Source organism: Ictalurus punctatus, chromosome 8 (assembly GCF_001660625.3).
Source record: "Ictalurus punctatus breed USDA103 chromosome 8, Coco_2.0, whole genome shotgun sequence".
NCBI classification, from domain to species: domain Eukaryota; kingdom Metazoa; phylum Chordata; class Actinopteri; order Siluriformes; family Ictaluridae; genus Ictalurus; species Ictalurus punctatus.
The window spans coordinates 18,193,903-18,206,814 of record NC_030423.2 but is presented as its reverse complement, the minus strand read 5'-3'; the positions used below and the strand labels follow the sequence as shown (position 1 = coordinate 18,206,814).

Genomic DNA, 12,912 nt, shown 5'->3' with positions numbered 1-12,912 from the left:
ATGTCTAAGCTAACCCTTTTCACTTGTGTAAACTTTGCCGTGTGTTGTTTTAGGATGTCCACTTACACACACTAACCTCTCTGCTTCTCTACACTGGTGTGCAGGAATTGATCCATGATCCACCTGAAGAATGAAAACCAATGAGAACCGGTTATCATGATCTGTATAATGCTAGCCGGTTCCTGTTTTCATTCTGTCCTCTTTAGCCTGTTTAGTCATCTGTATTACAGCGTATTCAAGAGAAGAAAACAGTCCTGTGCATCTGAGATCAGCCGGAAAGGACAAGCATTTCCCTTCGTGTAGAAAATATTTTACAGTGATCGTAGTCATCCAATTAGTTTTCTTTCAAGCAGCTCCAGTTATGCAAATTGTGTTTTTGTATTTTTTTTTTTTTTTTTTGTGTAGTTATTTCAGTGGTCCTGACTGCATATATGTTCATGTGTTGCAGGAGAACTGTGAGAGCTTCATGCCTGTAGGAGACTGGAAGGTACTGGATATATTTTCTATTAGTTTAAAGTGCAATTCCTAAATAAATAATTAGCAGCAATATACTTTAAAATAGGTAACCAGTAATAACCCAAGGGATTATGGGGTTACTTATCAATTAGTATGTAATGAATGAAAACAAAATGGAGTGTGCAAGAGTGGTGACTATGCATATTTGGGTATGAGAATGAAAATGGATACCCAGTGTTTTGTGGGCAGAGCAGTTGATTGAGAGAGCCCAGAAGTAGGAGCTCAGATGTAGTAATTATTTATGAATACATAATGTAGTTTTCTCGCACATGATTTATATATAAGGACTACAAAGCAAAAAGGCAATAGCTGAATCACTGTGTATACAGTAGCTGTATAGCTGAATCACTATGACTAGTGTGGAAGGAAAGTCAAGGTCAATTTGTCTGGTCATTCAATCCATATACATGCACAGTGCGATAAGATATTAAATTTCCAGGATGATACCACTACTTAAACTGCAGTGTAGTACATCAAAAGAATCAGCATATGAGATTGTAGTATCACATAAAGAAGAAAATGTAGGGTAATACTTTATTTAAAGGGTATTTACCTAATTACCTCATACCACATACACATGCACTGAAAACAGTAGTGCTACATTTGAACTATCTCCGACAGTCGATGGGTTCAATGAGGATTTTATTTAAAATGTTTTCTAAACAGGAAAAGGAGGAAAAATTGAATGACACTGAATGAATGTCCTATCAGCTAAGGACAGACTAGCATGCTCTCTACAGAACTGCGAGAGTGATAAACAGGTCTAGAGAGCCTTCTAGTGGTTAAAGAAAATACAAGAATGATGTTCTATGGCAGATAGATCAACTCAGCCATCTAATTGTTCACCACCATACATTCTATCTTATCTTGCAGTTAAAAGATATATACAGTACTGTGCAAAAGTCTTTGGGACGCTATTTTGTTTAGTACAAATTTTGTTATAGATTTTTATTTTATGACATCTGCATTATCGAGTCATTTACAAACATTAGTTATCCAGCACAAAATTAAATGTTAAAGAAAAATGTTTGTATGGCAGTACAGAAAGCAGCATATTATGTAAAAGACCACTTTTCAAACAGACAACATAATGAAGGCTGTTGGGTTCTGCTGCAAAAATAAGAACAACAGTCAAAGTTTCCAGAAGAACTGTGGCTGGTAGTTGGGTTTCTCAAAACTACCCAAAACTGGGTGGAGACTGAGAAAATGACCCAAAAGGCTCAACCTAGCATTTGGGTAGAAAAAATAACCCAACTTTTTATTTTTTTTTATTTTTTTATAAAGAGTATATTATTCTCCAATTGCCCCCTAATAAACACATCAGCACTGTCTCTCTCCAACATCTTCTCACTGTTTCTCCTCAGAGACACCTTGAGAGGACAAAAGTAATACTTCTTTATTTAAAGCTTTTAATTAAAACAGTGAGCAAAAGCTGGCTCTGGCTTTGGTTTCCATGTTTGAGAGACATTTCAGCACACACATACTGTATGTTCATGACGTGTCATGTTAGCTACAGTTGAGTACATACGCTTGCATACTCTTAGTATGAAATAAAGAGGACATAGAAATTTACATTTATTCATTTAGCAGATGTTTTTATCCAAAGCAATTTACAAATGAGGAAGTGCAAGCAAAGAGATATATCAAGTAGAGAACAATACAGGTAGTGCTACCATACAAGATTTACAATTGAGTTGTAGAGAAGCAAAGTGCACAGATGTGGGGGTTGGCATTCTAGGGGTTAGTTAAGTGTTCCCAGAAGCGGTGGGTCTTTAGCTGTTTTTTGAAGATAGTGACAGGTTCTGCGGTCCGGATTGAGGTTGGAAGTTCATTCCACCACTGAGGGACAGTTAGTGTGAAATTTAAGTTATAGTGTGTTAGATTTCATACATGTGAACAACTCGACCAAATAGTATAATGTTAATACTGCATATTAATAGTGTAAAAACCACAAAACAATAATAAATATTTTAAATATACATTTGTGGTTGGAAGTTTAGATACACTCATCATGAACATGAATTGTTGGGCTTTCAATAATTTCTTTGAATTTTCTTTGAATTTTTTAATAAATTGTTTTCCCATTCTTTAGCACCGACAAGGTAACCTCTTTAATACACTGGATTTATCTTATTAGTTAATTATTATGTTAATTATTAGCCTCAGCCTCAAATGCTCCACTTAAGGGATACGGAACACCTGATATCTTTTGTACAATTTTCCTGGCACAACCATCAGTGTCTTTAAGGTTGCAGTGTGATTGGTTCTCTGCATTTCTGTGTATACAAACATTTTGGACACTGCAACACGATATGCTGAGCAATATATATATATATATATATATATATATATATATATATATATATATATATATATATATATATATATATATATATATATATATATAATATAGTCATTGGACTGAAAATGTTCACAGAATACCATTGTTATTAGAGTTTTTTGCACTTAGTCGTCTATAAATCAAATATTTGTGCCTTTTTCTGATGGGTTATGAGAACAAATTTGAGGTTGGTCTCTGCCATGTCAGTCAAATTGCTCCTTTGTGTGAAAGTAAGTAAATCTTGGCTATGTTTATTGAGAACATATGGAACTTTCAAGATTGGTGTAGCATATTAATATAGAGAACTTTGAGAGCTTCTTTGCAAAATTTTGATTTATTTGCTCAAATCAGATCTTTGCAGTTCACATTCGTTACAGCAAGTGACCCACAACTGTGCATATTGAATTCTTGTGCAACTGTTTCGACCACTAGGTATTTCTGTAGGTTCTTTCTATTTTTGCTTTAATATATTCCCCAAATATCAAGTAAATCATACATTTTCCCATCCTTGAATATCCATTGGATACAATCACTGATGTTGTTGTCCTCTATTGTTGTTTTGCTCCCCTGCTAAGACTGGATGGTGATCATGATATGCACCTCTGCAAAGTGTGTTGGGAAAAAGCCACATGATTTCCGATCTGACTGTTCTCATTCATGGCTCATAGTCACAGGACCACATAGGAAAGTGACTCACACCTTTTAAAAAAAAAAGATTTTTGTGTCCACACAGTCATAATAAAAATCAGACCTGACATTGTCACATTAAGTCAAAAAATCATATTTGTGTCACTCCAACCTGGTAATGTGGATGCCATTTGTTGTACTAAGTGAATACAATCGTAATCCATTTATTGTACAAATCCAAATCATGAACCAGATTTGTAGTGATTTATATATACATTTATATTTATTTTATATAAATGTATTATTATTTTACTGTTATTTATTATCACTGTTATGGCTGGTGTATTATATATCATTTAGTACTGCTGTTATGGTCATGTGTGAAGCGCTTGTAACCAGATTGCACCAGATCTGAAAGGACTCGAGCAGTAATGGGGGGAGGGATTGAAGGGAGGGGGGATGGTAAAGTAGAATAGGACCACGTTCACCATCCATGACCCAGAAATTCTGCAGAGGAGAAAATGTAGGATGACAACAGACTTTATACAAGTGACAGAGAAAACAGCCAATCATAAACCACCAACAGCCAATAGGAGGCTGAGGTGTACTGTAAAGGCGGGGTAGAGGAAGATGAGTGCAGAAGGAGGAGAGGAAAGAAGAGGAAGAGAAAAGCACCGTAGCAACAGAATCATCTCTGCATCCTCTTGCTTGTCTGGATCCTAATCTGCCTAAACAGAAAGGGCCACCAGCTGCTGACTCATCTAATTCAGACTCCTCTTTTCAGTCTTCCTCTTCTGCATCCTCATCCTTCTCTTTTGCAGCCATGCCTGAGTGTTGGGACGGGGTGAGTGCTATTGGACTGAGTGTGTGAGGGAATGTTGATAGTCCATGTTTGGATGTGTGGCCTTATTGTAAAATTAAGGATTTGAACATGTGTTTTTATTTTTCTTTGTGTTTAGAATTAGAATTAATGTCATTATTGTAGAAAAATGAAATTGCACCTTCCTGATTGATGTTCACGTTGAGAGTAGGGGTAAAAACAGAAATCTTCCTCTAAAAAAAAAAAAGACCAACAACATATAAATAGATAGCGATGGTAAAGTACATAAATACTAATAAAAAATATATATATATATATATATATATATATATATATATATATATATATATATGTGTGTGTATATATATATATATATATATATATATATATATATATATATATATATATATATATATATATATATATATATATATAATGTATGTATGTATGTATGTATGTATGCAGCAATATATAATTATCCTGAAATATATAAGAACACAGCAATCTATATTATACACATTCAACAATACATATTAATTAGGCAATAAATAATAATACTGAAATATGTAAATAAAAAAATAAATAAATACGGCAATGGTAGTATTAATAAGCAATAATGTAGTGCAATGGCTGCATTTCACTACAACATGCTGCTGTTACTTCATGTCTATTACAATGCAGCTGAAAACTGAAAAAAGAGACAGTCATCAATGACTTTTCAATGTGTATGAGTCTGTGATATTTGCTGGGAATGAAATCTGTGCTACAAGGTGGCAGTGCAGGTGCAGAGTCATTGGAGTGCATTCCAACAGGACACACGCGCACACACTCGCGTATACATCAGCCGATGGTATGCGTCAAGGAGTGTTCAGTGATCGAGGGTGCATGGCTGTTTATATCTACTCAGTGAATTTTCACAAAGAACACCCATGTGTCAGTGTGTTTGAATGTGTGTGTATATGTTTAGAATGAATCATTTACAGATCTGTTCTCAGAGACAAATCTATGACCTTGAGTCATAAAGATCAATTAGCTTCAGGGAGTGTGAGAAAAAGATAAGGGTGAGGACATGGACCTTAAGGACCTTTTACTATCATTATGGGCAGGAATGAAATGTAAGTTTTATGGTATGGCATCCAGTATCAGGGTTGTTACAATATAATAATTTATATTAATGTATAAGCACACAGCTCTAAAACTGTCTGTATAATCTACTACTACTTCTATTAATAATAATAATTATAATACTTATTCTCTAAATACCTAATAAATATGATTCCTGTTAGGTAATCATAGATATATCACTAGTTATAGAAATTGATCCCATTAATGATACAAACATTAGATAGCCACTATTATTTTGGCACATTTTCTCATTTTAGATACCTAGTTTTTGTTAGGTATTTAGTTATAAATTTTATTTTTCCCAATTTGTAAATAATTTTCTCAGTAAAAATCATATTTGATGTAACGATGTAATTTTGTCTAATCCTAGCAATAGCTAGTTTCATTTTGGTGAAGGAACATATTTACAGATAATCAGTTGGGTAATATTTCTGTAAGATGTTGGTGATGTCATACTGATTTGTGATAAAGTCTTAAAATGAATCTAAAGCATTTACAGTTGTTGTACAATGCTACAATTATTTCAGAATTCTTCACACTCCATATTTACTCCTATATATGGGCATGGAATAATAAGATATTTTACATTTAATGAGCTACATTTTGTGATATTTAAATTGTGTGTGTGTTAGGAACATGACATTGAGACTCCCTATGGAATGCTGCATGTGGTGATCCGTGGGGCTCCGAAGGGCAACAAGCCTGCGATACTCACCTACCACGATGTGGGACTCAATCGTAAGTATTCTAAAAGATCTGCTATTCATTCATTCATGAAAAAAATCGTAAAATCATCAGAATGCTCTGTTTTTTGTGTCTAATGAGAAATAGATTCCCATTATCCATCATCATACACTACCTCATACATTACATTTAAATTTATTCAAAACATATTTACCACCTTACATATTATATGTCTGTCTATATGTCTCCTCATACATGCACCCATACATCTATCCATCCATCTGTCCATCCATTCAATAAACACTTTTAAATGGCATGTGGATCATTTTGGCTTTTCTTATTCCTAAAATATACAATATCTCTTATTGTATATATCAAAAATGTTATAAAACAATAAAATAATCATGAGAAATCAAGTTCTTCATTAAAGGTAGGGTTATTGTTCTGAATAGATTTCTGGGTAATCTGAGTTGTGCCGAAGGTGTGCCGACAGACCTTTTAATTTAACCTCCACAGTGCTTAATATCAGAATAAACACACACTATTGTGTTTATGCATCATTTAAACCTATGGTGTTTTTCCAGAGGTCACTCCGCTCTCTCGCTCTCTCTCTCTCTCTCTCTCTCTCTCTCTCTCTCTCTCTCTCTCTCTCTCTCTCTCTCTGTTTATTTGAGGAGGGAACCAGACAAAAAAAAATATCAGCCGTGAAACCAAATGCCACAGTAGCATCCATCTGTCTGAGAGAATCCATTTCCTGCTTCCATTCATCTACAGAGGAGGAGGGGTGGGAAGTGAAACTGCGGAATCCACACAGAATCCTATCCCTTCTTTTCATTATCCATTTTTCACTCCTTCCTTAAATTCCATTTCCTATACAGTAATCATCTGTAGATGTTAATATGTTAAAGGCACACTACGACTGAATGGGCTTGTGTTTACAATGTGTACAAAAAAAAAAATTAATATGAATGGTCCACATAATGGTTGTGATTTCTGATAAATGTGTAATTACAAATTTCTTTTAGTCATTTGAAATCTTTTTTTTTTAAATAATTAACCAACACAGCTGAAGAAAATGTTTATATTCCCAACCATTGTGTCTTGTTTCCACAATCAATACACTATATATACATCCGTAGCAAGCTTAAGCTCAGTGTCCATATTTTCCTGTTGCCTAGCAATGGTGAGACTGTTAAACAGAGAGTTTGTGTTTATTTATTCTCTGTACTCCACGTACCTCTCTCTTCCTTCACCTCTCTTTCCATCTGACCTTGCTTGCTCATTAGTATGCATAGTGAACCCTGAAGGGAGACGTGACTCTGACAAGGAGAGAGACAGAAAGGTCAATACGAGGGAAAAAACAGAGTGAGAAAGGGAGATAAGGAAAAGGAGGAAGAGTTGAAGAGAGAGTGTGGAAGATGAAGGATAAAGAAAGAAATGGGTCGGGAAGCAGGGCAGAAAGATGACTCATGCTCTGATTTTATGAGTATTCAACCTGCAGTGAGTGTGTGTCCCAAATAAGGTGTGAAGAAACTTGTTAGTCTCTGTAAAAGTGTCAAGTTTCTTCTCAGTTAAATATGATCGTGCCACTTGAAGAAACTGTGTTACTGTGGAGCATCTGTTCAAGACTGTAACTGTGAATTACCACTGAAAGCAAATTATTTCACATGATTAAAATAATCAAATACATTGTTTAATATGTTTATAATTACTTAACTGCCTAGGAGAGGAGGGACATCTCTGCAGCTTTACCATCATAAAAAACAAGACTATGAATATTTAATTAGGAATTTTTACAGATTAGGAATTTTTACAGATGTTTTGAAAAAGAAATGTTTTAAATGTGAATACATGTGTGCATTTTTCAGTTCAGTGGTACTTTAAACCTCAGTACAGTACTTCATGGCGATGGACTGGACACCTACTGTATTTAAACATACACACACATACATTTCTGCTATGTTCAAGTGCTTCAACAGCTTTACTCAGAAACACTTAATGCATTTTTACATATATTGAGTAAACTCAAGGGAAACAATGTTATAGCATGAGGAGGTCTCTCTCCCTCTATCTGACTCAAAATCTAATTTATAATTTATATCTTTCTCTTTCTCTCAGATAAGCTGTGCTTCAATACCCTATTTCATAATGAGGATATGCAGGAGATTACTAAACATTTTGTGGTTTGCCACATCGATGCTCCTGGCCAACAAGTCGGAGCCCCTCAGATGCCAGCAGGGTAAACATTCGCACTAAAACAAATATGCCCACAAACACAGGTACAAAACCCATAAAGCATTCAGTCTGATTTCCTTTGCCCATGTATTTTAAGGTACCAGTACCCCACCATGGACAATCTGGCAGGTATGCTGCCCAGCGTGGTGGAGCACTTTGGGTAAGTATGGTTAAAATAGGTTGATTTAGAGGGAATGGCTAGACTATTGTTAGAGTATGAGAGTATGGTTAGATTAATATGGATTAGGGTGTGTGAGTATTGTTAGATTAGTAAGATTTAAAACAATTGGTATGGTTTAAAATGAGTTGGTATAGTTAGATGAGTACAGTTCATCCATTATGGATGGATTAGTATGGGTAGAACAAGTGAGTATAGTAAGATTAGTATGTTTTAGAGTGAGTCAACATGATTCATTTATTTTGGTTGGAATGGGTGAGTATGGTTTGATCAATATTAGTTATAGAGTGTATTGTTTGATTGGTATGGGTAGAATGAGTTCATATGGTTAGATTAATATTACACTGTGTAAGAATTGTTAAATTGGTTTGGCTACAGTGGGTTAGTATGTTTTAGATTAATATTGGTTACAGTGTGTGAGAATTGTTAAATTGGTTTGGGGTACAGTTGGTTAGTATGGTTAGATTAATATTGGTTACAGTGTGTGAGAATTGTTAAATTGGTTTGGGGTACAGTTGGTTAGTATGGTTAGATTAATGGTTACAGTGTGTGAGAATTGTTAAATTGGTTTGGGGTACAGTTGGTTAGTATGGTTAGATTAATATTGGTTACAGTGTGTGAGAATTGTTAGATTGATATGGGTAGAATGATTTCGACTAATATTGGTTAGTGTGTGTGAGTATTGTTAAATTATTATGGCTAGAATGAGTTAGTATGGTTAGATTAATATTGGTTGGAGTGTGTGAATATGTTTAAACTAGTATGGTTTAGAATTAGTGTTAGCATTAGTATGAGAGTACTACATGTGAATATATGTCTGATTACCTAATTTAGTGGTATTATTATTGTTGTTGTTGTTGTTGTTGTTATTATTGTTATTATTATTATTATTATTATTATTATTATTATTATAATCCATCTCCAGATTTAAGAGCATTGTGGGAATTGGAGTAGGAGCTGGTGCATACATCCTCGCGAAGTTTGCTGTGAGTGTCACTCCCTCCCTCTCTTTCTCTCTCACTCTCACTCAACTAGCCCATATTCTCTTAACCCTTCAAGGGGAATAACAGTTATTTAGTAGTTAATTAAATTGTGTGCAAGCTTTTTAATTTTTAAGTAACTTTCATGCATAGAAAGACTATGCAACAGAAAGGCTGATCATGGTGATAGTAGCCATCATCATCATCATCATCATTATTACAATTCTCTCTCACACACACTCTCTCTCTCTCTCTAGCTGATCTTTCCTGACCTTGTCGAGGGTTTAGTTCTGCTCAACATAGACCCAAATGGGAAAGGTTGGATCGACTGGGCTGCTTCCAAACTATCTGGATTGACCAGCGCGCTGCCTGACACAGTCCTGCCTCACCTCTTCAGCCAGGTGGAAACACATACAAAATGAAAATCTGTGAACCTACTAGGGAATGTGCTGATTCCTTGATTGAGACTTGATTGAGTCTAAAAACTGCTAAATATTCAATAAAATATTAATGTCAGTGCGTAAAAGCTGCACTGCAAAATTGCCCTGGGAAAGCAGACAAAAGCACAGTTTTGGTGGCAACTAGTATGTAAATACAAAAAGTAAAATAAAACGCATAAAATACTATACTCAAAAGTGCAATGAGGTCACGACCTGTTAAAAGGGCATACATTCCAGCTACAGTGGTAGCTGCAGAAGCTTTAAGGTTGAGATTAATGTCTCCAGTACAGGCAGTGATGGTCTCCCTGGTCTAACAGCCTGATGAATCCATTTGGCTTACAGCCAAATATAAAAGAGCTGACGTGCTGGTTTGCAAAGTGTCTGATGCTATGGTGATTGCTGGTTATAGCACTAATGTGGCGCCTCCATAACTGCAAGCAAAATGGGTACATAAATTCCATAGACAACACTTAAAGCAATGGGAGACAGTGGAGTGTTGTAGGCTATTGCATTTACTGAAATGCTAGATATTTCAAAGTTGGACCAAATGAATCCAAATTGAACAAAATGGAGTCCAGTATTGATTCAATCACATGTGACTCATTCACTGAGATGATTTGTTGATTAATTTGTTGAGCCAACCATCATCACTTAACTCACTCATTGAGTCTGACCAGTTGGGTGACTTGGGTGTCATGTTATCTAATCAGTGCACAGACTGTGGTACAATCTTACAAATTCATATAAAGCCTAGAATTGTATGTGAAGCAATTTGGGGCTTGATATTCCCCTGGGACAAATTGAATCAATTAAATCAGACATACAGTTAATTGAAAAGGGCAATTCCTAAGAATTGGTTTGGTAAACAGAATTGATCTTCAATAAATAATGGAGAAGAAACTCAGTACGTTTACATGGACAACAGCAGTCCAATATTAACCCAATTAAGACAATACTCTGATTAAGAAACTACCATGTAAACAGCCATTTTTTCTTACCTTAATCCGATTAAAGTCTTACTTGAAGTAAACACAAATGGAATTAAGACATGTGGAGTATTCCTATTTTAGTCGCATTATCGACGTGTATTACAGACATGTACACACCTTAATCACACTATTGACGTCATGTGGGAGTTTTCACCGCATTTTGCGACAGGACATGATCACACACGGCAGTGCTCAGCCGTTTTACGGCAAGCAAGCGAGCACGGCTGCATCCGAAACCGCGTACTCGCCTACTATATAGTAGGCAAGAGGCATGTATCTCGGCTACTATATAGCAGGTAAGTATGGATGCAGCCCATGGCTTCAAGCAGTCATCTATTTGCATGTACAGCATGACAAATAATTAACTGCACTTGAAGTGTTTGTAAAAATTAAAAATAAAAACACCCCAAACTGTATACGGTTCTATAACGAAGACGAACTTTATGTTGATACGTGAAATTCTGGAGGGAACATCGGACAGTGTGGCGCGGTGAAATGATGTGTTTCGTTAATCGAACTATGTTTGATTAACATGTAAAACAGGAACATGAAAGGATTATTCTAAAAATGACTCATGTAAACACCTTAATCACAATATTGTCTTACTGAGAATAAGGTCAATAATTAGATTACTGCTGTCCATGTAAACATAGTCACTGTGCCAGATCACAACACCTTATTTAAGGAGCTCATGTTAACTAGGCAGATTTTAACAATAGTGAAGCACAGGACTTGTGATAACATAAACTAAAAGCAGAGAACATGCGTCATGGAAGACCCATTCCATCCATTTTTAACAGCGACATTGCTTATTGCACCTTTAATATGCAGGAGGAGCTGATGAACAACAGTGAGCTGGTGCAGAGCTACCGGCAGCAGATCAACAATACAATCAACCAGTTCAATCTGCAGCTTTTCTGGAACATGTACAACAGGTATTTAGCATAAGTGTGTAGCAAAAAATTAGACACCATCATGAATAAATTATATTGGATGTGACGATGTTTGTGAAGGTTTATTTACATTTACAGAAGTGATTATCAGATATCAGTCACTAATATGCAGTAAAAGTAAACTGTAAGCAATTAGACATAACATATAGACCAAGGAACTGAGTGTATGTCAGAAGTTAGCTATTTAATTTAATATATAATGTCACAACCATTTTAGTGATGCTGTATATCAGGGACAGAATCAGTCTGTTCTATATATCTTAAGGATATTCAGGATAGTCAGACATTTCCATTTTATGCATAACTCTGAGTTTAAAAGCATCTATTGGATCAGAACAGATTTATTGATGTGAATGGTCTGTTTTCGTCTCTTAGCCGTAGAGATCTGGAAATGAATCGCAGTGGGACTGTACTCAACGCCAAGACACTCAGGTGTGTTTTTATACATCTCCTTCACTCTTTCACTCCCTCTGCCTTTCCATTACTTACATTTCTCTCTGTATTTTTATTCAGTTTTTTTTGTCTATCTCACATCTTCATCATGTATCTCACATCACGTGCCGTCTTTTTCTCTCTGACATTTATTTTCATCTCTCCTTTCTTCTTTTTCTGATTCTCTCTATTCTCACTGTCTGTCTAATTCTCGCTTTCTTTTTTCATCCACACTGCCTCACACTTTATTGCTCTCTCTATATAACAGTGTCTATTGTTTCTTTTTCATTCGCCTCCTATCGTTTTCCTTCTCTATCAATTCCTCGCTTGACAAATAACTATAACTCAATGCATTATGGGTATCCTTCGTCTAGTTGGATACAGTCTAAATGCAGTACCGATTGTAGAATTGCACTGGATATTCCCAAAATAGTGCAGTTCCTCACTTTTCCCTTTTTTGTTTTTCTTTCCATCACTTTCTCTGTCTATCTAGTTTTGCTTTCTAGCATAATTGTATATGTATTGCATGTAATCTTGCTCTTTCTCTCTCTGTTATTATCTGTTTGTCTTCTAGATGCCCAGTGATGCTGGT

General features: G+C 35.4%; 1 protein-coding gene across 9 annotated transcripts in view; it reads left to right on the top strand.

Annotated features, from left to right (window-relative positions):
* Positions 1-12,912, top strand: part of ndrg4 (NDRG family member 4) — a 42,831-nt gene that overhangs the window by 18,885 nt on the left and 11,034 nt on the right. For 7 of the 9 annotated variants that reach the window (XM_017474991.3, XM_017474989.3, XM_017474988.3 and 4 more), the window contains 9 exons: positions 449-487; positions 6,062-6,167; positions 8,232-8,352; positions 8,446-8,508; positions 9,452-9,512; positions 9,764-9,907; positions 11,767-11,870; positions 12,264-12,320; positions 12,895-12,912. The exon at positions 12,895-12,912 is cut by the window's right edge and continues 34 nt beyond it. In XM_017474991.3, the coding sequence (XP_017330480.2) occupies positions 449-487; positions 6,062-6,167; positions 8,232-8,352; positions 8,446-8,508; positions 9,452-9,512; positions 9,764-9,907; positions 11,767-11,870; positions 12,264-12,320; positions 12,895-12,912 (713 nt within the window). Of the gene's footprint in view, positions 1-448; positions 488-3,967; positions 4,329-6,061; positions 6,168-8,231; positions 8,353-8,445; positions 8,509-9,451; positions 9,513-9,763; positions 9,908-11,766; positions 11,871-12,263; positions 12,321-12,894 lie in introns of those variants that run through there. The other 2 variants (XM_017474993.3, XM_017474994.3) reach the window with 2 other exon arrangements.